This window comes from Vigna angularis, chromosome 1, assembly GCF_016808095.1.
Source record: "Vigna angularis cultivar LongXiaoDou No.4 chromosome 1, ASM1680809v1, whole genome shotgun sequence".
NCBI classification, from domain to species: Eukaryota; Viridiplantae; Streptophyta; class Magnoliopsida; order Fabales; family Fabaceae; genus Vigna; species Vigna angularis.
The window spans coordinates 14,379,370-14,401,898 of NC_068970.1; the positions used below are offsets into that span (position 1 = coordinate 14,379,370).

The following is a 22,529-nucleotide window of genomic DNA, read 5'->3' on the forward strand; positions in this document are numbered from 1 at the left end:
AGCCCCTACAAAATTCCTTATTAATACTCCTACAGCTTATTGTCCTATGCAACTAACTACCCTTTCAAAATAATGATAAATACAATATAATGGATTCTTATCAAATTTACATCTACACGTAACAACAACTCCCAATTATCACACAATTTCATCACCAACAATATTATCTTTTCATTTCAGATTTTCTAATATTCTTATACAACCATCTCAACCCATATAAAGGGTACAAAATAAATAATTAAGGTTTAATTTATTTTAGGTATCAAAAGTAAAATATATATATATATATATATATATATATATATATATATATATATATATATATATATATATATATATAATGTAGTTTTCTTTTATAAAATAAAAAATTTAATTACCTTTTTTAAGTATATAATAAATTTAGGTGTTTTTAATATGACTGTTTTTATTTGATTTTTTCATACATTGTGTAACAATATACCATATATATCACATTGTTCATCATAAAAAAATGTGATATTTTGAGTTAATTAAAATGATATTATATTTAATATAAAATGATAAGTAACTTAAATTATCACCAAATGATTATTTCAGTTGATGAAATATTTATTATTTTTGATAAAAAAAATCATTAATATATTATTTTATATTAATTACAGAAACATTGTATTTCTTATCACATAAAAATAATGGATAAAATAATAATCAGATCATCGTCTTAGGATTTAACTGAAAAATATAACAATTTTTAGTAATCAAGGAATAAAAATTAATAAATATTGAATTTAAAATATCCAAAATTATTATACACTTAAAATTTAATTAAATTTAAATAATAGTAAGTGAAATTAATCTCCAAAAATCAAATACTTTGCTGAAAGAAATTACTTTACAAGTATGGTACAAAAATCACACAATTTAAATCATAAAGTTTATTATGAATACTTGCAATTACAATTTAAGTTAATCAATTTGGCATACTGTGATTCTGTTTTATTGGATTGATTGCTTTCTACAAAACATATGTGATATTTTAAATAAATTATTATACAGTGGTTTTTTATTTAATAACAATATAAAAGACTATTTGCATGATAACTGTATATACTATTTATACATACGGCAATATTTGGTGTTAGTTTCGAAAAATATATAACATGTTTCTCCTATATTATAAAATGAGATTTTTTTTTATGGAAAAACATCTTTTTATCTCTTATTTATAAAATAAAAACAATACATGATATAGTTGTAAATAAAAATCTAAAGTAGACAGTTTACTTTTTAAAAACAAAAAGTAAATGTCAATATATTTCTGTTAATCAAAAATATATTTTGTTGAATTATTAAAACATTATTAAAGAGATAACAAAATATTATAAACTCAAAGTTAATTGATTCATATATATGATAGAATAAAAGTATTATAGAGAGTAAAAAATGATAAACCACAGTCAGATTGTATTTTGTGAGCTAATGATATATTATAATATAAGTTGTATTTAAATAACAGTCTGATTTAGTATTTGGTGAGCTAATGGTATATTATAATATAAGTTGTATTTAAATAACAGTGTCTTTTTTATTAAAGGTAGATATAAATTTTTAATTTATATTTTTTGAAGTTATAAAACCTTAAGTAAATTATGTAAAATTAGATTTAATCAAAAAGTTTATCCAAGGATATTAAGAATAATGTCTTTAGCATTGGAGAGATGTTAGTGTTTGAAGTAGAGATATCTTTACACTTTTTATCCGTGTATTTAATTAATGATTATTTATATGACATTCCATTTGTTGTAGTGCATTTTGGTGTTTTAGCCACCACACCTAAAAAATCCCTTCCTGCTCCTTCCTTGAATTTCACTGAAGCCAATCCAACAAAAAAAAAAATAATCTTTTGTATCCCCAGTCTTCCAAATCTCTCTAGATTAATCTTCCAATTCAGAATCAGTGAAATGGCGTCCAATCAGGAGGAGCAGGACATGGATCAAGACCAAGATGGAGGAACAACGGACCTCAGCACCAGCGATGTCGACGCAGACAAAGCCTTATCCCAAAGCACCAACCTCAATGGACTTCAACAACACTTCCAAGACAAAGCCATAGCCTTCCAAGCCTTGCCGCTCAAAAACGAGCCAACGGATTCCGACCCTGACCCGGACCCCAACGCGCCCAATCCTCCTCCACCGCTGCCGACGATGCAGCTTCAGCTCAAATCGCCCAGGCGCTCCTCCACCAAGGACCGCCACACCAAAGTCGAAGGCCGAGGCCGCAGGATCCGAATACCCGCCACCTGCGCCGCCCGGATCTTCCAACTGACCCGAGAGCTGGGCCACAAATCCGACGGCGAAACCGTCCGGTGGCTCCTCGAGCACTCCGAGCAGGCCATCATAGAAGCCACCGGCACAGGCACGGTGCCAGCCATCGCGGTCTCTGTCGGCGGCGCGCTCAAAATCCCAACGACCTCGAGCGCCAACCAAAACAGGGGCGAAGAAGGCGCGTCTAACAAGAAACGGAAACGCCCTTCTAACAGCGAGTTCGTGGACATAAACGATACCGTTTCGCAGACGTCCGGTCTGGCCCCGGTTCAAGTACCCCAAGGACTGGTCCCGGTCTGGGCCGTTAGTAACCCCAGCATGGTTGTCCCCGCCAACACGTTCTGGATGATCCCGCAGGCCGCGACCACCAGGAACCCCTTGGGCGGAGTTACGGGCCCCTCCAGCCACCAGCCTCAGATATGGGCCTTATCTCCCTCCGTGTTGAACGTGGCGGCCAGGCCCATATCGCCTGTCGTGACAACAACGAATATTCCAGAAGCTTGGTCCGTCATGACGGCCTGCTGTAACGGTTCAAACTCAGCAGCGGTGAGTACGAGCACTGTGGGAGCTAGGTCGTCTACCAATTCCAGCATGGCCCCTAGCGTTCCTTCCAGCGCCACCAAGACTCAGACGCTGAGGGATTTTTCCCTCCAAATTTACGACAAGCAAGAGTTGCAGTTCTTGGGCCGGTCTGGCCCAAACGCCAACCCATGAGAAACACGTTAATCCAGCATTAGGAACCTTTTTTTTTTCTTCTTTTGTTTAGAGTTTCTCTTGAATAAATGTGAGCATGTGCAAATAATGGAGAGTGACCAGTGTTGGTGGTGTTTTCGCAGTTTTAACTGGTAGTGATGATTGCCATGTTTGTTTTCCGTATGATTGCATTATATATGGTTTTGGCTGGAGTGCGGAAGAATATTTATGGAAGTTCTGGGAAGGGGATGGAAGAGATGGGAGTGGGAGAGAAAGAAGGTGAGTGGAAAGTGTGACACGTGTGAGAAGGGGGGACTGAGGGAGTGAGGAGGGTGGCCCACCTACTAATGGAGATGTCAGGCTAGGAGGATTGATGATGGGTCTCCCCTTCCCCAATAAATGCAAATGCTTTTCACATTCTACAGTACTCTCCGTAACCTATTATTAGGAAGAGCAAATTACACAAACACCCATCTAATCTCTCAAAATGCATTTTAGTGTCATAAAGAAATTTAATTTTAAATTTTAAATAGAATATAAAGAATTAAAGTATTGATTTTGAAAAGTTGAAGGGTTGTGGGGGCAAATAAAGGGTTTTTTAACAGTGGGTGGGGCCTACGCGTAGCCTAAAATTCAAAGCCGCCAGCTGCGCCTGCACTACGTGCATACTCATCAGAGTTATTGTCTCACCCAACAACACCGTCCCCTCCCATTCGCTAACACATCGTGTCCACGCCCCGCCATCTGTCACTGTGTCGTGTGCAACCATAACGCAGTATTTTTCCAATGTGTGGTCTCTTGGATCAATCACAAACCACGCACGCGCTTCTCTCTCCAACTTCAACTTCTATTCTTTTACTTTTTCATCATCATCCACAATTCCACCTACGCTATGTTCCTCTACTATACTTTTATTTTATCCACAATTCCATCTACGCTATGCTAAGTTCCTTTATACTATGCTTTTATTTATTACCAAATCTTTTATGCAGTGTGTATATGCATGGACAGGTACATATTGATAAACATATTTTAAACCCATTTTTTAAGTTTGAAGGAGATTGGTAGCATACTATCATAATTTAAATATAAAAAGTTTATAGAAAAATTTATAAATATTGATCAAATGTAGAGTTACTAAGATTTCTATGATACATTTGTTATAATATTAATTGCATGATTGAATTCAAACTCATTTAGACATGGAAGAGAAGATAGTTGACGAGTGATATACAATTGCTTTAAGTAGATATTTGAATCCATACATTTAAAACATTTTGACGTCCATCATAAAGTCGAGCGAAAACTTTTGAAGCATATATGATGAACACAAGGAACATGATAAGCAACAAAGCACAAGAGGAAATTTTTAACAACCAGATGGACTCGATGAAAATTGTGAGAAGGATGCGTATGCATATGAATGAGATGCAAATGAAGTACGATGAAGAGATAAAGGCATCATTGGCAAAGAACGAGATCATTCGAAGGATAAGGGTGATAAAGGACCTATGTCATCCACCGGCTCTTCAAGGACCAATAAAGCAGCCTTGGGAGAAACATGACTAAACAGTTAGTCAAGCAGTTTTAGTGCGAGCAAACAACACCACTACTTCTTCACAATTATGAACACGTCTAGCATGTTGTCGTTCGTTATTGGGATCATGAACACCCTTTACTAGATAATTGGAGGATGTCAGTGTTCAACAAGTGAATTAGTGACATTGAACACCATAAGTGACATTATGTGATGTCAAGTTTTCTTTATCTCTTTGAAAAGGGAAGCCATAACTTGGTTTTCTATGTTTCCAACCAACTCCATAAACTGCTTTTAGACCATTTGAGTGAAGTTCAGAGCTCGATTCATGACAAGTGACCATATCACTTGACATCAATCGCCCTGGTTAATGTTAGGCATGAGAAGGAAGAGTTCATTTGGACCTTCAAGGAAAGATTCAAAAAGCAAATTCGTCCGAGACCGTTTGTCCACAACTTATGCATGAAACCTATTGAGAGCATGGATGAGATAAGGTAAAGAGCGGCCTAGTTCATGTAGGTCGAAGATATAAGGGACTTTCGCAAACGAATGTGTGCAGAATTGTTCGAAGGAGAGAAGAATGGGGTGAATAAGAAGTTGTCCGAGGGCAAAGAAAGACCAAAGGACCCTGGTTTAGCAATTATACTTTGTCGAGTATACCTCGAGAAAAAATTATGGAAGAGACCCTTAGTGTTAATTTGTTGCCTGCTACCAACAAGAAGTTGACCTCACCCAATGCCATCGAAAACAAGTATTGTCTCTATCATAAAAACCTCGGTTATACCATGAAATAGTGTTTGGCGTTGAGAGGCAAAATTGAAGAGCTCGTTAGAGCTGGCCACCTAAGGCAGTTCGTGAAGAAGAACCACTTGGATAGAAGTCATCCTTGTTTGTGGAGCCTGATGTGTAGTTCTAAAAGAGATAATTGTAGGACTGGGAGGAGGAGGGATATATCTAGGTGCATAAACCAAAGTAGAAGCAAAAGAAAAGACGTCCACTCAATGAGCATATAAACACCATCTTAGGAGGGTTTGTAGCAGGTGGCTCATGTCATTCGGCCAGAAAGAGGCATGTGTGCGCTATAGAGACATTCCACTTGGTGGTTTAAACCATGCCTCTGATCATGTTCATAAACAATGACTTTCAAGCCCCTAATTCCAATCAAGATGACCTCATGGTCATTTCGGTCGAGTTGGTTGAGTATGGGGTTAGCAAAGTGTTGGTTGACTAGGACAACTCAGACAACATCTTGTACTAGAAGACCTTCTAGAAGTTGAACTTCGTCCTCGATCGGACCTGGGTCCCCGATTGGACCTTTATTGGCTACTTGAATGAGTGTCCTAACTCCATTTATAAATGCCAAACTCTCCTCGAATGACCCATGATTCTTGGACGACGACCTAAGCGATGACGAAGATGCAAAAGTGTCATTGACATACCCTTTCCTCCTGACCAGAAGAGTCTTCTAAAGAGATCTTGATGGCAGACATTATTACCTTAAGCAAAAAGAATTAGAAGTCGAACAGTGCATAAATGGATGTTAAAATTTTTTTGTAAAAATGACAGGACTACGTAGTCCCTATTTATAGAAAAGTTTGAAGACTCATTACATTTTCATAACCACTAGATCTAACAACATTCAACAATAAAATGCATGTCACACTTTGCATTCGGTGTCAGGCAACATGGTTGACTAGGCAATGCGAACGATCATATTTTGACCTAACAGTCATATTTTCGAAGACGAGCTGAGCAGATGTAACAGTTCATGAAGCATCGACACGGTTCACAGAACGACACGATCTTCCATCACCAACGACCATATTTTTCATGATAACTCTAGCGATAACAGACCTTTATCACTTATGGTGTTAATTCAAGCTCAAGGCATGAGGACTGTGTATTGTATATGTGCCGACTAGTACATATTGATTGAATTACCCCAAACCAATCGTCGAAGCTTGGAGGAGACAATAAGAAATTATAAAAGTTAGCTACTCTAAACATATCAATAATCAAGTTTAATAAAATTGGACTGTGATTAGATCGACTATAATCAGAAGCCCAAAAAAAAATACAAGTTAAATGTGTAATTGTTAAGATTTTTACAACATATTTATTATAACATTAATTATTTAACAACTTATTTAAACATTAAATATCTCTAACAAATACAATAATATGAAATTTTGATTATCCTATAATAAAGACAACTTACAAGTAATAGAAAAATAACTGAATACTCATCCTATTCGACCGAGATATTTTATAAAATCAAACAACATACACTTTTTCAATTAAAAAAATTGGAATTTATCATCATATTTTAAAGATGGTTAGATATCAAAATATATAAATATAGATTATGTGACATCTTTTCATCATAAAATCTAAAAGTCTATTAAATATGGCTTTTGACTTTCCTTTTCTACAAATTAAAAACCGTATCATTTTGAGCATTATATAGTTAAACAACAACGTAAACAGACTTAACTCTAGTAAGAAAAAAAATCATAAAAAAATACATCTTGTTCAGAAAACTGCACTAGTGCAGAATGAGGAAATGACATCGGTTAATTTTGTTTATGGGCATCGGTTTTGCAACCGAGCCATATTCGGACGATGTAAAAGAGGGTGACTTTATGCCTCGGTTCTGAACCGAGTTAAAAAAAGATAGGATGATGCCTCGGTTCTTAGATAACCGAGGCAATTGCGTGTTTTTTTTTTCAAAACAATCCACTTCTCCCTCTTCGTTTCACAGTCCAAGCAAGCAAAGGGTTATTAAATTTTTTTCCCTTTCACAGAACCAAATCTCAGAAGATACAGAACCAAATATCAGAATAACACAGAAAAATCAACTACACCAACCTTAACAAAATCGCTCCCAAAATAACAGAGAAAAAAAAGTATGGGTTTTGATACAATGAGCATTTGGGGAAGAAGAAAAGATTTGGGGAAGAAGAAAAGATTTGGGGAAGAAGGGAGGTTGCTCGCCACCGCTGCAGGACGCCTCGCCGCCACCTCTTCGTTGCTCGCCAACGCCACCGCTGCAGGACGCCCTCGCCATGACCTCGCCGCAACCTCGCTGCAACCTCGCCGCGACCTCGCCACCACCTCGCCAAGGAACTCGATTCAACTCTTAGATCGGTGAACCTCCCATCATCTCCAAGGCACCATCTTCTCTGCTAGCCAAACGCCTTAGATCGGCGAGCCTCCCATCATCGCCGCCGCAGTACTCGTCTCCACCATCGTGCCTCCCCTCCGCTTTCGACGCTGGCCACCATCGCGTCTCGTCCTCGCACCGTGGCTGTCAAGTGGGAGAGGAGAAGAGAGATCGCGCCCTCTTTGTTTCTGCCAGATGAAAGTAAAATGAAAAAGGGGAGATGAGAGTGCCAGAGGAAAGAATCGCTTCGCGTAAAATGAAAAAGCGGAGATGAGAGTAGGTCAGGTGTGACTGATTTGACCGGGGTAATAGGCCTCGGTTCTACCTTTAACCGAGACAATACGCCAAAATACAGTCTCGGTTCCACCTTTAACCGAGTTAATAGCCCAAAACACAGTTTATATGCTTTGGTCCTTACTAAACCGAGACATATAAATTCATCAAAACTACAAAATTGCCACCGCTCTCTCATAGACTTCAGTTTTCCTTAAACCGAAGTCTATTGGACGAGTTAAAAAACATAATTTTTACTAGTGTTGTTACCAATAGAATAACAGTGAAATAAGAACGTTATTATTAGATGAAGGTCAGAAAAATAAATATTTTTAACACATTGATTTAATCAACAATATTCTGAACTGTTGTCCGACACTCATCTCCAATATGCTTTGAGCATTTGATAAAAAAAAAATCACATACACACCTTTTTATTTTGTCTACAGTTTTCTAACATTTAATAAAAAAATATTATTTTTATTAATTCATTTAAAATATTTTATATTTAAATTTAAAATTTAATTTTTATTTATTGTACCATACGGACTGGATGGTCTAGAGAGCAGCACCGATATCAACCTAACCACCGGTGTGTACCATACGGACCAGGCGGTCCAGAGAGCAGTGCCGACGTCAGCCTAACCGTCAGCGTTTGTTCAATCTTTTTTACTGCACTTTCTGTCTATCACTCATAGCATTGCTATACAGTTTGCATAAACACTCACTGCGTACTGTTCTACTCGACCATTCATCCTTTCACTCGGGTGAGTAATATCTATGTATCGTACGGACCGAGTGGCCCAAAGGGAGCAGCGCTGAATTGATTCAACCGGGCGGTTGTACACGATCGGCCGGAAGGTGAACTGGGTCATTAAAACCATGATTAAGGTAAATAGTGATTAGAGCCATTGGACTAGACTTGGGCCGTGATTAACTTTTTACTAATCCCAAGCCCATGGCGAAAACTATAAATATAGTCAAAGGTAAGTGGTAGATAAATTGCATTTACTGCACATTTATTACTGTTCTATTGAATTGCCGAGCGGTTTGGTATCGGAAGATCTTTGACAGGTTCCCTCCTAGATGGAAGAGCAAGACAACGAAACTTGAAGCATGACTGGACGACAAAAGGACAAATTGTGAAAGAGTTTGGTGTCTCAGCCCATAACCGAAACATTTATATTGAATAAATATAAAAAAAATCCAGTAAAAGAAATGTGCAATAATGATTATAGTTAAAGATAGAGCAGGGTGAATCTGTCTAAATGAAAATATAATATTTATAAGGATCAAAGTATCGCGTGTCAATGCTTGATTGAGTCACACATGATAACGTAATTTAAAAAGAAAATATATTTACACAGATTAAAATGAAAAGCAGCATTTCCGTAATATTTTCCAAACATTTTACGTTAACACCTCAATCACTCGTACACGAGACAGTGGTAAATATAATTTCTAAAAATCTACTACAAATATAATTAAATAGATTAAATTTGAAATCAATATTCATTTAATTGGATAAAATAAAACTGATACAATTTTTTTTACAAGTGGTTTAAATTTAATGTAAAAGCAGTTCTTTTTAAAATGGGCATATAATTTGAATTTTTCAATAATGCTACATTAGTATTTAACTAATTGAATTGAATAGAATTTTGAATTAAGAAAAATATTTGAGGTAAGAACTTATAAATAAATATTAAAACTGATATATGTTTTAAAATAATGAAATCAAGTATTTTAATATTAAAATAATTTAATATAAATAAAATTTCATAAATACGTCTCACTCATCATCTCTCTAATACTCATTTTCTTAGTTATCTTTTTTTTTTCTCTAAGATTTCTAATTCTTGAGACATATGTTCGACGATTAGGAAGTGCTTAGTAGATCACGGTAGTGAGTTCTCCATCCTCTACCAATCAGTCTTCCATATAAAGTAAGTCAATTTCTATTTATTTTCTTTAGTTTTCAGTTTAAGACACATGCAAAGGGGATTTCTTGCATGTGTTATTCAACCTCTTTTGTTAGTTCCTTATCGATCAGTGATCCTAATAGCATATCATGATCATGATTTCGTTGTTTGTAGGCACAATTAATGTTCTTGGATTTATGAGAGTTGTTTGGGATTCTTTAGGATAGTTTGGTCTTCTAACAGGTAAGGGAAGCTAATATTTTCTCTAATTTCATATTAAGAAGTATGTAATCATGTTTGATAGAGTGTGAGATACATATTTGGTTGAATATGTTACAATTTGTATGAAGTTTGTATTTTGATGAGTGAATGTTTGGCTATTGGTGAATATTGTGGTGTATGCTATGAAATGATGCTTGCTTGAACATGTGATTTCCTGTTTTAGAGTTATATAAAGTATACATTTGTTATGGAGTTGAAAGTAGTAAAAAATGAGTGTTGTTGGGTTGGTTTTTGGTCTAAATTGGAGTTTTGGTAGGTGAATTTTTATAAAAATGATTTTGGAATTAAAATTGGTGTTGGTGAGCTATTTTTATATCATTTTAATCTTTTCTAAAACTTCAAATAACCAGAAATTTAATGTCAATTGGGGAAGTGGAAAATAGGTAGAGTTATAAGCTAGTTTTAATTTAAAAAGAGAGTTTTATAGGTGATATTTTGATATAGGGGTTGAATGGGAAAACTTGAAGTTTAAGGTCTAGTTTTAGGCTTTTAAAAACTTGTTTGAACTCTTAGTACAAAAAAAATAAGGTTGGTAAGGTGTCAAATCTGATATGTTAGCTTTTGGAGTGTTGGTATGAATTGGTGCAACTAAATCCTAGCTAAAGATCAAAATAGTATCCACTTTTGAGTATAAACATGTTTGTGAATCAATTCTATGATCAATGATACTAATTTTGGTCATTTGGACGAGTCTTAAGTGCAACCAAATATGAAAAATCATGTCAAAAGTCAAAACTGACAGGGATAATCGATTATCTTACTTGATAATCAATTAGCTCAATTAGAATGTTGTCTTTTTTCAAAATTTTCAGGAATAATCGATTATCAAATGTGATAATCGATTATTTCAGTCAGAAGATCGTCTTTGTATGAATTTTCTCTAAAATAATTGATTATCAAGTGTAATAATCTATTATCCTTAGAAATTTTAAAAATTTAAAATTTGTTGGGTGCTTTGTTTCTAAGTTTTATGTTTTCCTTACTTTATATTCTTTATTTGGGTAAGTAGTTTATAAATTTGTTATACTTAATTGATTTAAATAAATTGATATTTATGAGTTTGGAGTATGTTTATGTGTATGTGTATGGTTGATGAATATGATGGTTATGATGATTTTGTTTTGATTATGTAGATGGTTGATGAACGTAATTCCATGACTCTCGTGGAGAGATTCCATGGTGATGCTCTATAGTGTAGGTGTTGATGTATGAAGCTCATTCTTAGAGGTTATCCTAATGCTCTAATAATTGTTTCATCTCTGATAGGGAAGGAGATTACGTGGTGAGGAATAGCAAAATGTCCTAGTTTATGGTCTAATCTTCTTTGTCCATAGGTGGTTGACAGACTAACCTTGTGTGGTAGTTCGAGAGGTCAGTTGTTCCGCCACCATAAGTGATTGACCCTCCATAACTTGACATCAATACTTGTATCTAGATTTGTCAAGTCTATAATATGTATACATGCTTAGGTTCTTATTTGATTTTAAAGTGAAATGTATTGAATGTTGTTTTTTTGTAGTTATTTTCTCTTTTACAATAATCACCTTAGTGGTGAGAGTTTACAGAATGTTAGAGGTAAGAAATATTAGAAAACAATAAAGCTGAAAGGGAGAAATCTTATCAATGTAAAAACTTTATTATATACTTTTTTTTGTTAAGGGTAAGAATTTTTTTTTATATGTTACATTTTGAACCATAAAATCAATTTATTAAAATAGATTTAAAATAACTTTGAGCAATATAGTTATAGATTAATATTAATTAATTGATTTTCTTTTCGATAACCTACTAAGACAGTACAGATATAACGTCTTCAGATGTAAAACATATAACAAAATTTATTGTACTAATATGTTGTAAATTTAGAGAGTTAGCAATCACTTGCCATAACGTGTAAATGTAAAACAGTCCAATGCTGATACTTAGGAACCTTCTGTTCTGTGGCCGTGAGACTTTCGATTGATTTTTAAGCTAACAATGTACTTTTTTAAATTGGCTTCTAGAAAGAAAAAAAAACGGTAAATACCTCTAAAAATTAGTTAAGTTTATATAAGTAAAACAATTGCATACTAATAAAAGGATAAACGAAAAGTTCTTTTAATACACAAACTAGACTTAACAGAAAAAGTGGACCACTTATTTAATTAGGCATATTTCTTATAACATTATCTTGCAAAATGAGGCAATTATTTATTATGGTCCCAAATATGACAGATTGGTGAGAGTCACTGTAATCATTTTATAACATTTTTGTCGCAGTTAAAGATTCAAATTTAGTGAATAATTTTTTAAAAGAAAGAAATAATACACAAATTTTTTCCGTTCATTTATACTATCATTTTTTTTTTAATTTTAAAAATGTAAAAACTTATTTTTTTATAACATGGTATATGTGTCAAATAAATATATATTTTTCATCTTAATTTTATTTATTTTTTAACAACTTTGCTTTAACTCTAAATTTAAACAGTTAAGATCAATCACTATGGAAGATTATGAGAGAAAGAAGCTAACATTATAAACAGAGATAACTTGTCACACTCAAACTGTATCAACATTTTTAAGTCAATATCAATTTTATATGTGATTTTTTCTGATACGTGATGACAGAAATAAGATAATATTGTTAAAAGTACTGTGTCAAAGCCTTTTCTTTTTATCTGTATGAATTGACCACATGTAAAAAGCTTATACAGCTCATGTACCATGCTCAATCAACTGACAAAAATCTTTTGACACAATAGATCATATTATTTGGTGTATAAAGTAAAATTATCCCTTAAAAAGAATAAGGTAAAATAAATAATATGATTTTAAATCTTTTGAATGTAAAAGAGTATTTATTTTGAGTATATTTTTCATAAACACTTTTTGAAAAAATATTTTAAAAAAAAGCTAAGATTAACTTAACAATAAACTAATTTGTAGAAGTTCTCCAGTCTTTAAATTCTTATTTTCAATCTATACATAACTTAATTTTAACTTATAAAAAATCCTGTTTAATTTTTTATTTTTATTTTTTCTCATAAATGTTTATGGAAAAATTTATCTAAACAAATATCTTATAAATATACAGAGAGAAATTTATCTTAACAAATTTGTTTATGTAACAAAAATCGATAACTGCTACAATAGATGATAATCTTTTTGAGAATGAAAACTAGTGGAGAGTATTGAAGCATTACGTGTCAATCTCTTAGCCTTGGACAAACAATGAGTTTCTTGAACTATATAGGTCTTTAATGAGCTTTAATATCGCAACAGTCATTTAAAGGAGTTTTAATCATCATGATGCAAAAGCAAGATTCATCAAATACATTAGAAATATGATTCATTTCATTAAGGTTTAGAACAAATTGTTGGTATTAGAAGATAATATTGAGAATTTAAGTATTTGTTTAAGTTTTATATTGAGTATAAATAAATTTTTTTATTACATTATAAAAATAAATATTTATAAATTTATTTTTTTAATGTGTTAAATTAAAGATATTAATATATTATGTAATTGAACATATGTCTCATTCGTTTTTAAATTATTTTGAAAGATTTCTAAATAATATTACACTCAATAATTTATCTTCCTAACTTATTTACACAAATACATATTGGTATTCGTATTAAAGTTTAGAAAAGTACATTTTGATATAAGAGAATATATGTTACTTTAAGATTTTTCTTTTTGTTAAAAGTGATATTAATAATTTAAATGGTTGGATTCATGTTTTATTAATATAAAATATCTATAATTTAAATTGAAACATTTCATGAAAGATGTTAGAAGGTATAAAAACATAAAACTATTATCAAATGTATTTAGGAAGGGAAAGACTCTTTTTATGGTAAACTTATTAGTTATTTATAAATTAACTGAAACACTTACTCTTTATGTTACTATTTTAAAATGTAACTTTGGATAAGTGACTATAATGACTAAAAATAATTGAAAACAAATTGATAACATAATACTATTTAACTACAATGTAATTATAATTTTATAAAGTATAACCTCTTCTAAACATGATACCATTTTTTATAACAAAATTAACAAGTTATATTTATTTCATTATTAACTACATTGAATATCGTTTTATTTACTTGGCCTGTATTTATAAAAATAAAAGCAAATACAGAAGTAATTATTGGACGTATTTGGTTTTTGTGGATCAAATCCGTTCATTTTTGTGTCGAATAGATGGAGGCAATCATAGTGATGCATAGAGAATATATATGGTGGATATCCAAATTCTAAAGTCAAGGCACCAATAGTTTTGTATATTATTTATTTATTTATTCAAGGGCAATTCATCACAATCATATGTTATATTTTGTGTTAATTATCATGTTGTGTGACGGGCGCATGGTCCATAATTTAATACTATAAAGACAAATTGGGTGACATGTGACAAATTTAATGGGTTCAGTTGACGAGTTGTTTTAATTCGGGTATTGTTCCCTCCACCATCACACCTTTCTCCTTCCATCTCTCATTTACTATCTTGTCTCTCAGTAAAATTTTATTTTTAGGGTTATTATTTTTTAATTTTACCCATTCACAACCTATTTCATTAATAACCTATTCTAGTTCCGTTCATGAGTAAAATACATTTCTTTCATTTTAATTTCTTCCTAAAGGTTGGTGGTGGTGGAAAGAATTATCAAGCAGTCTCCCTCTCGTGGTGCAATTCGTGGAGTGGTGCAGTGCGTGGAGTGCTTGCTCGTATTCGAATAAACCTTGAAATAAAACCCTAACAACGTAACCTTTAAACGGAGGTAACATCCTTCAACAGATGTCAACATCTTTCAACGGATGTCAACATCCTTCAACGGATGTCAACATCCTTCAACGGATGTCAACATCCTTCAACGGATGTCAACATCCGTTTAAGGAAAAACGGATGTCAACATCCGTCATCCGTTTTACCTTCCGTTGAAGATGTCACCTCCGTTTAAAGGTTACGTTTTTTATTTTAGAGTTTGTTTTATTAGGGGACATCCGTTGATGTATACTTTCTCACGCTGATTGATGCTCTGGACGTTCTCGATGTTCCTCCACACCACGGCGGCAATGGAAGCTTTCAAACCAAAAAAAAAAAACTGGGAAGAAAAAGGAATGGAAGTGCGGGAGGTGGGGAGGTGAAACGAAAATGAGGAAAGGGAAAGAAAGTTCCGTGGATGGGTGCTGGAAAAGTAAAATTAGGGTTTCAAATTATTTAAAATAAGGTAAAAGTAAAAATCTTTTTAACTTAAGAATATAATTGTATTTAAAATAATGTGGAGAGGTGGAAAAATTATAGGATGGTGATGGAGGGAGCAACACCCTTTTAATTCTCCTAACCATAAGATTGGGCTTCTCTCATAAATTAATCTACTTAATTGGTATACACGTGACAGTTATTCTCTATCCTACTTGATTGATCACATGGTTGGAATTTCAATATTTTCTATATGCAAATGCATGTTTTGACATTTTAATAGAAACAACATACAAAGTTTCAAATATAAATACAAGTTAGCAATTAACATCACAACAAAAAGAAGAAAGCTCTGCACTACAAACTTTAAACTAGACAACATATCCTTTTTTATTAGGAGAAACTCAGATTTCTTTAAGATGTAACCTTTAATTTTACTTGATTTTAACATTCAGGTCTAAAAACAATGTAAGAGAATCCTTATTTAATACTATAATATTGATACTACACCTTACATAAATCGATATCCTAAATTAAGCTTCTAACATGATGAGTTATTTTTGAAGTATTTGCTAAATTTTTTCCTCAAATGAAATAACTAATATATTAAAAGTTTTAATTTAATAATCTAAAATACATATTTTTACTTATTTTAATTTAGGTCTACTGAAAACTTATTTATATTAATTTTTATTTAAGTATACTTTTGTTAATATTATCTTTTAATTCTTTACTTTTTAAAACTATAATAATTAATATAACTTTCATTACATATTATACATGTCAACCTAACGCAAACACTTAACATAAATCATTGTCTAATATTGTAGATGATGTAACACTTTAATATTATAACTGAAAAAGAAGTAATAAAAGAAACTTAAACTAAAGTTTTAAATTTGTTAGATATCCCATTTAAAAAGAATATTAAATCAATTATATATTGATATAGAAAAAAGATTGATCTGCACACGAGAATCCAAAAATGTAAAGAGTTGAGATATCGTCATGGATTAAGGCATGTATCATTGGCATTCAACAAGTGTTTATTTGTATTGAACTCACAAGTGATAACCAAACCCAGACACACTCCAGCTCTCTTTTTGCAACCACCAAGGGAAGGGAGAACCGAGTTTGCCAGAAAAATATTTGACTTCATATAACAATTAATTATCAAATATCGATAATATTTTAATTTTTTTTTCTTATTATTATACTGGTGAAAAATTAAAATAGTAAATAAATCCTTTTTTTTTCTCTATCAAGCAAGTAATCTGTTTGAGTAATTGATTTGTTTCCCTTCCTTTCATTTTTGTCTACAGAACCATTTAAAAAGTTATGGAGGCAATTCTTAGTGGGTTTTAATATATGTTCCTTTCTCATTTTATCTCTACATACCAATTCTTTCCCCACAAACCATATTCACTTGGCACGCAATGTGTAATATAACCATCATAAAGCACAAGGTAAGAAAAAAGGAACCCTAAAAATCATTGGAAAGTACCTAAAACTACTTATTCAATCAGCAGAAGGTAAAAATTCAAAATACAACATAAAATAAAAATACAGGCACACTTAAATCAATGAGGAGAATAATAATGATAAAAGAGGGAACCTTTACACTTAAGCTTTAACCTTCTGGTTAGGCTGGAAGACATACTTGACGAGGGAGTCCTTGATAGACAGCAATTCTGGAAATTCAGTCTTCAATTTGGTGGCATCAAGCTCATTGTTGCTCCTGGGAGCAACAATCACCTTCGCCTGTTCCTCAAGAGTGAAGTTCTTCCAGGTGAAGTTCGGGTCAACATACTCTCTGTACATCTCTAGAATTTCATTGTGACTAACCACTCCAGGGTTTGTGAAGTTCCAGATCCCAGTCAGATTCCTCTTCGCCATCTCAATCGAAATGGGAAGAAGTTCATCCAATATAGTCATGGAATTCGGAATATCCACAACTTTCTCGTATCGAGTGATCTTCGTGATGAAGTTGCGCGGATTCGATAAATCAGACGAGATAGGCATCCTCACTCGCAAGGTACACACATTATCGTAGTTCTTAAGCAGATCCTCCACCTGTCACAACAAGGTATGCCAATCGATAATACGAACCAGATCTAAAATATAATGTAAATTAAGTTGTGTTGAATTTGTTAGACTCGTACCATGGCCTTGGTCTTAGAGTAGAAGGAACCGGTGAAATTGGGAGTGTCGTTCTCTTTGAAGCCGATTCCGGATCCGAGAGGATGACCGGAATCGTACTCGAAGATGCAACCGGTGGCGTAGTTGAGGAGGAGAAGGCCGTGTTGGCGGCAGACGTCGGCGAGAGTGAGGGTTCCGACGACGTTGGTTCGGATGGTTTCGACCTTGTGGGACTCGCACCAGTCCACGTTCGGCCGGCCCGTGACACCGGCGGCGTTGAATACGTGGGTGGGCTTGACCTCAGCTATGTCCTTTTCGAGGGAGGCCCGGTCCTCGAGACGGCCCGAGGCGTACTGGAAGGGGATGGCTTGGGCCTGGCAGAGGGTGCCGAGGAGACCACCAATCCAGCCCGTACGGCCGTAGATAAGGAACTTGATGGGGTGGTCCGCTGAGGCGCCGTTGGCTGGGAAGCCCATGTCTGAGTGTGAAAGAGCAAGAGAGAGAGGGAAGAGTAAAAGAATAAGGTAGATCTCTGCGTCTCTGCTCTTCTTTTCTCCTCTTTCCAACTCCCTTGGCTTCTCTTTCACTGTCCTTTATGTTGCCACGCATCTACACAACACAGTACTCTATTTTATTTCCAAAATTATAAACAATCACGTTATCTAATAAATATAAATGAAGGAGAATTTTGACATTGTAATTATAAATAATTTCAAAAATAATAATATTTTGACATTTAAAATATTTTTATACTTTATTTTACATTATTTTTTATTTTATTTTTCCTTAATTAATACGAATTTTCTTTTAACTATTTTATCCTTATGTCAATGTTATCATATTACTTTTTCTTTATTGATAAGCGTATATATACTTACTTTCTCCATCCGTTTGACTCCATCTTTTTTATTTAAAATATATCTAAATCAAATATAAAGAATATTTCTAGCTTGGTGTTGTTCAATTTAAACCAAAATAAACAAACCATACTACATCATAATTTGAATCAAAATTTCTTAATTTTAATTTAATTTTATTCTTTTATGATGGGTTCATTATTTATTTTATCTCTTAAATTTAAATATGATAACGAAAACATTTTACTTAAGACTAATAAACATATTAACTAATAAACCAATAGATATGTAAGACTAAATATTACAATTAGTAAAGTTAAAATCATATATTTATAAGGTTTTAGTATGCGAAAATTAATGATAATGATGAATTATGTAAAAGAAGACATAACAATATCAAGTTAAGACAAACTTAAGAAGTTGGTCACGATAAAAAGTTAACAACTTCGATGGCAGAAGAAAGGAATAAAAAATACCTGTGAATCAAAATAAATAAATATATCTATATATATATATATAAAGGGGTTTGTTAATACGCGTACGTCTGTTCTTCAGTTGGTACATTTTAGTAATGTGTACCGAGTTTTAGTTGACAAAAATACTTTTATATATCATGGTTCTAAGTTTTAAGGTTAAAGATATTTTAATAATTTTCACTCTCAAAACTTTAAAAAAAAAAAAAACCCCAAATCCTTGCTCATCTCTCTCATTCCTTTCAACCATTTCTTTTCATTTCTCACACTCCAACATTTTCTCTATCATCCCTACTGTAATCCTAATTGAAAAAATCAGAAACACTTGTCGTTAAACAATTTGTCTTTGTAAAGAGTTGAGTCATTGACATATTCACCTTCAGGTTCATTCAAGATCTCTTCAATTTCACCATCTTCACTAATGTCTATATTTTCATCATCTGCATATGTTGAATCATCATCTCTAAAAAAAACCATCCAAATCAATTACCAATTCCTTCGAATATTGAATCATCATCTCTAAAGAAATTATCTAAACCCAAAATCGTGTGATACTTAAGGGACGAAAAACATATTTGTAGGGACAATTTTTATCTTAAATAATTTTTTAGTGTGTTTTTTTGCATTTATTTTTTTATTTAATTTTTAAAATATTTGTAGTATGAAATTTATATTTATTATTAGATGTTGTATGTTTAAACAATTGTAATTGTATTAAGATTTATTATAATGATAATTAAACATTAAGTGAATCTTAATTTCCATTTGACATTTTGTATAAATGATTGAACTTTTAATCGTTTCTATTAAATCTTAAATTGTCTGATCGGAACAGTTTGGAAAAATTATTTTTCATAATTTGTTATAACATGTACATTGAAGTTTATGCATAAATTTGATAAGGTTTTGATTGAGATCATTTTGTCTTGTTCTCTGAATGTATACTTGATTGTGGTAATAAGTGATCACTTTTATTTCGTGTATTTTAAAGATCAATCACTAGCGCAGTAAAAAAAACGACAGTTGTTACTTTTGACAATATACTTCGGTTTTCGAACCGAGGTATATACCAGCGAGGTAAAAAGTTGGGGGACTTTTGGCCTCAGTTCAAACTGAGGTAACAACATGGGCTTATGGCAACAGTTCAGGCTAGAACTGATGTCAAAGCCTTTTGTTTTTTTTTAAATCACGTGAACTCTAAACTGCCAACCCAAGCCAAAAATACATTGTTGGGCTACTGACCCAAAAGGTTCACTCCAAGTCTGCCAAAACGGAGCTGTCAACGCCGATCACCTTGACACCTATGGCCACCACAATCAACGCCTCCCTCGCCACCACTCGTGCAACCAAAGAACAACCCAAAATCAAATAACAAATGAGAAACCCTAAATTAAGAGACGAAACCCATATCCCAGCCATCAATCTTAACCAAAATTACAAGATTAAAACACCAAAACAAGAAAGACCCCAAATTCAATTTGAATGAAACCCTACATCTCAAATCGTAGAAGAAACCAGATCATCATAACAAAAACCCCCAAAATTGAAGAACAACCTAAGCCCTAAATCGCAGAATCAGCACCACCAAAATCATAGTGACGTTTTTGACGCTATCGTCACCAGATACTCAGCCCTTTACCCTCGTCATCGTCGCCGAAGGTCACTTGCGACACGTCGTCGTCATCTTCTCTCGCCAATGCGATGTCGTTGGCACCTAGGCTCGGTTAGAACCGAACCCGCGTTTGCTTTAAAAGGGAAAGCTTTCACGATCCCACCACCACGAGAACGCCCGCTGAGACGCCGGAAAAGAAAATCCTCCCTACGACGCTTGGACCAGAACGAAAGAAAAGGAGGGAAAATGGGAAGAAGATAGTGGCGCTACCTCCTCTTACATCGCGAGCCAGAAAAAGAAAGAGAAAAGGAGAAGGTCTACCAACGCTACAAAAGGACCCTAAAAGTCAACACCAACCGCCATTGAAGGCGAGAACACGCTTGAGTCACGCTTCCGCAGTGCCGCCATTCTCACCACCGTGAGGTCATTGTCTCTCTTGGAGACGCAGAACTTCCCGCCCCCAAGACTGGGTGGTCTGAGAGAAGAAAAAGAGGAAGAAGTTGGTTTCTCGCGTTAACTGGAACAGAGAAAAGAATGGGGAAGAGTTTTCTGATTAGGGTTCTTAGTCTGAACCCATTTAGAAAAAAATTCGAAATAAAAAAAAAACTACGAAAGGATATGGCCTCGGTTCCGTGTCTAACCGAGGCCTATTCTATTAAAAAAAATCAAAATTGATATGAAAATGGCAATTTTAATTATTTTTCAACTTTTTTGCCTTGGTCCCCGTTAGAATCGAGGCTAAACCTGTGACGGTTTGGGTGCATCTTTATGACAACATACTGCAGATGTGGAATGTTAGAGTCTTGCAGGGATTTTTGGCCCCGGTTTTGCAGACAACCGAGGCCATATACCCTATATGGCATCGATTCTAAAACAACTGAGGCCTATACTGTCAAAAAAATTTCAAAAATGCCACCACGTCATTTTATGCTTCAGTTTCTGATAAACCGAGGCATAACAAGCGCTATAATATCTATGGTTTTTACTAGTGAATGCAAAATGCTACCGAAATTTTATCAAGTTTATGATGTTAGACTTCTTTGTATACGTTTTAGCAAATTATGAAAAATATTTTTTTAGAATAGGTAGGACCTAACCTTATGAGAGTTAAAAATTTGAGATTGTTGAAGTTTATTACGAGCATAGTATGGATCAAAACTGAATGAATGAACGTCGCATATGTGAAGAGGTATGAAAATGAAGTTTCTGAATTCTTGCAATATGTTAAAAAACACACAATCTTTGTGAAAGAGATATATTTTTTGTCCTTGTGTTCATTGTTTTAATCAAATACAACAGGACTTGAACAACATACACGATCATATATTCATCTTTGATATAATGATGAGTTCATAGAGTTTGGACTTGACATGAAGAATTATTACACAAATAACATCACGAGGAACATATTTTGTAAGCGAATAGATGAATGATCATATCGAGGACATGATACGTGATGTTGGTGAAACTTTTTTTAGATGAACTCGTTTATATGATTCTCTTAAGTTCAATTCAGAGGAAAAGTTGTGTCTAGGATACTCTAACTTTATACAATTGTCGGCAACTTTGAAATTATTTAGTTTAAAAGTAAGAATTAATGGATCGATAAAAGTTTTACAAAATCATTGGAGTAGTTGAAGGAGATACTTCTAAAAAAATAATATAGTTAGGGTTGGTTTAAAAATAATAAAAATATTTAACAAAAATGTGAATTTTAATAAAAATTAAATTTGATCTCAATTTAGAAGGGACAAGTTTGGGAATGGATTCGAACAAAATTAATAAAAATTAAGACTAAATTAAACAAAAATAACAATAATTGGTCTGAATTGAATAGAAGACCTTGAAGTGTGACAAAGTCACTAACATGTGACACTAATACTAATTTGACATATGACACTAATATTGTTTTAATACATGATACTGACATTATTATATGACACAATATTAACTTCAGATGTAAATATCTTTATTCTAAATTAAGAAAAAATCTAAAAAAATAAAATAAAATAAAATTATAAAAACTATGAACTAACATTCATAGTCGATAGTGTCATGAAAAAAAACTACACTATACATA

The 22,529-nt window shown here is 33.3% G+C and overlaps 2 protein-coding genes across 2 annotated transcripts; one reads left to right on the forward strand and one right to left on the reverse strand.

Moving 5' to 3' along the window:
* The first annotated feature begins 1,782 nt into the window (after positions 1–1,782).
* On the forward strand, positions 1,783–3,177 carry LOC108336929 (transcription factor TCP9). Its single transcript, XM_017573374.2, has one exon. It carries the CDS (start codon positions 1,941–1,943, stop codon positions 3,015–3,017), a length of 1,077 nt encoding a protein of 358 aa, XP_017428863.1. The 5' UTR covers positions 1,783–1,940; the 3' UTR covers positions 3,018–3,177.
* Positions 3,178–16,835: 13,658 nt separating this feature from the next.
* LOC108331872 (bifunctional dTDP-4-dehydrorhamnose 3,5-epimerase/dTDP-4-dehydrorhamnose reductase) lies at positions 16,836–18,127 on the reverse strand. Its single transcript, XM_017566862.2, has 2 exons — positions 17,531–18,127; positions 16,836–17,441 (listed from the first exon to the last, which is right to left on the reverse strand). The coding sequence occupies exons 1-2, from the start codon at positions 17,981–17,983 to the stop codon at positions 16,992–16,994; spliced, it is 903 nt and encodes a 300-aa protein (XP_017422351.1). The 5' UTR covers positions 17,984–18,127; the 3' UTR covers positions 16,836–16,991.
* Positions 18,128–22,529: the final 4,402 nt, after the last annotated feature.

Bases quoted from the DNA above. Each gene is read 5' to 3' on its own strand.
- LOC108331872 (XM_017566862.2), bottom strand. From the start codon at position 17,983: ATGGGCTTCCCAGCCAACGGCGCCTCAGCGGACCACCCCATCAAGTTC. The intron at 17,442-17,530 runs GTACGAGTCTAA...TTGTTGTGACAG, and splicing joins ACTCTAAGACCAAGGCCATG to GTGGAGGATCTGCTTAAGAA.
- LOC108336929 (XM_017573374.2), top strand. From the start codon at position 1,941: ATGGCGTCCAATCAGGAGGAGCAGGACATGGATCAAGACCAAGATGGA.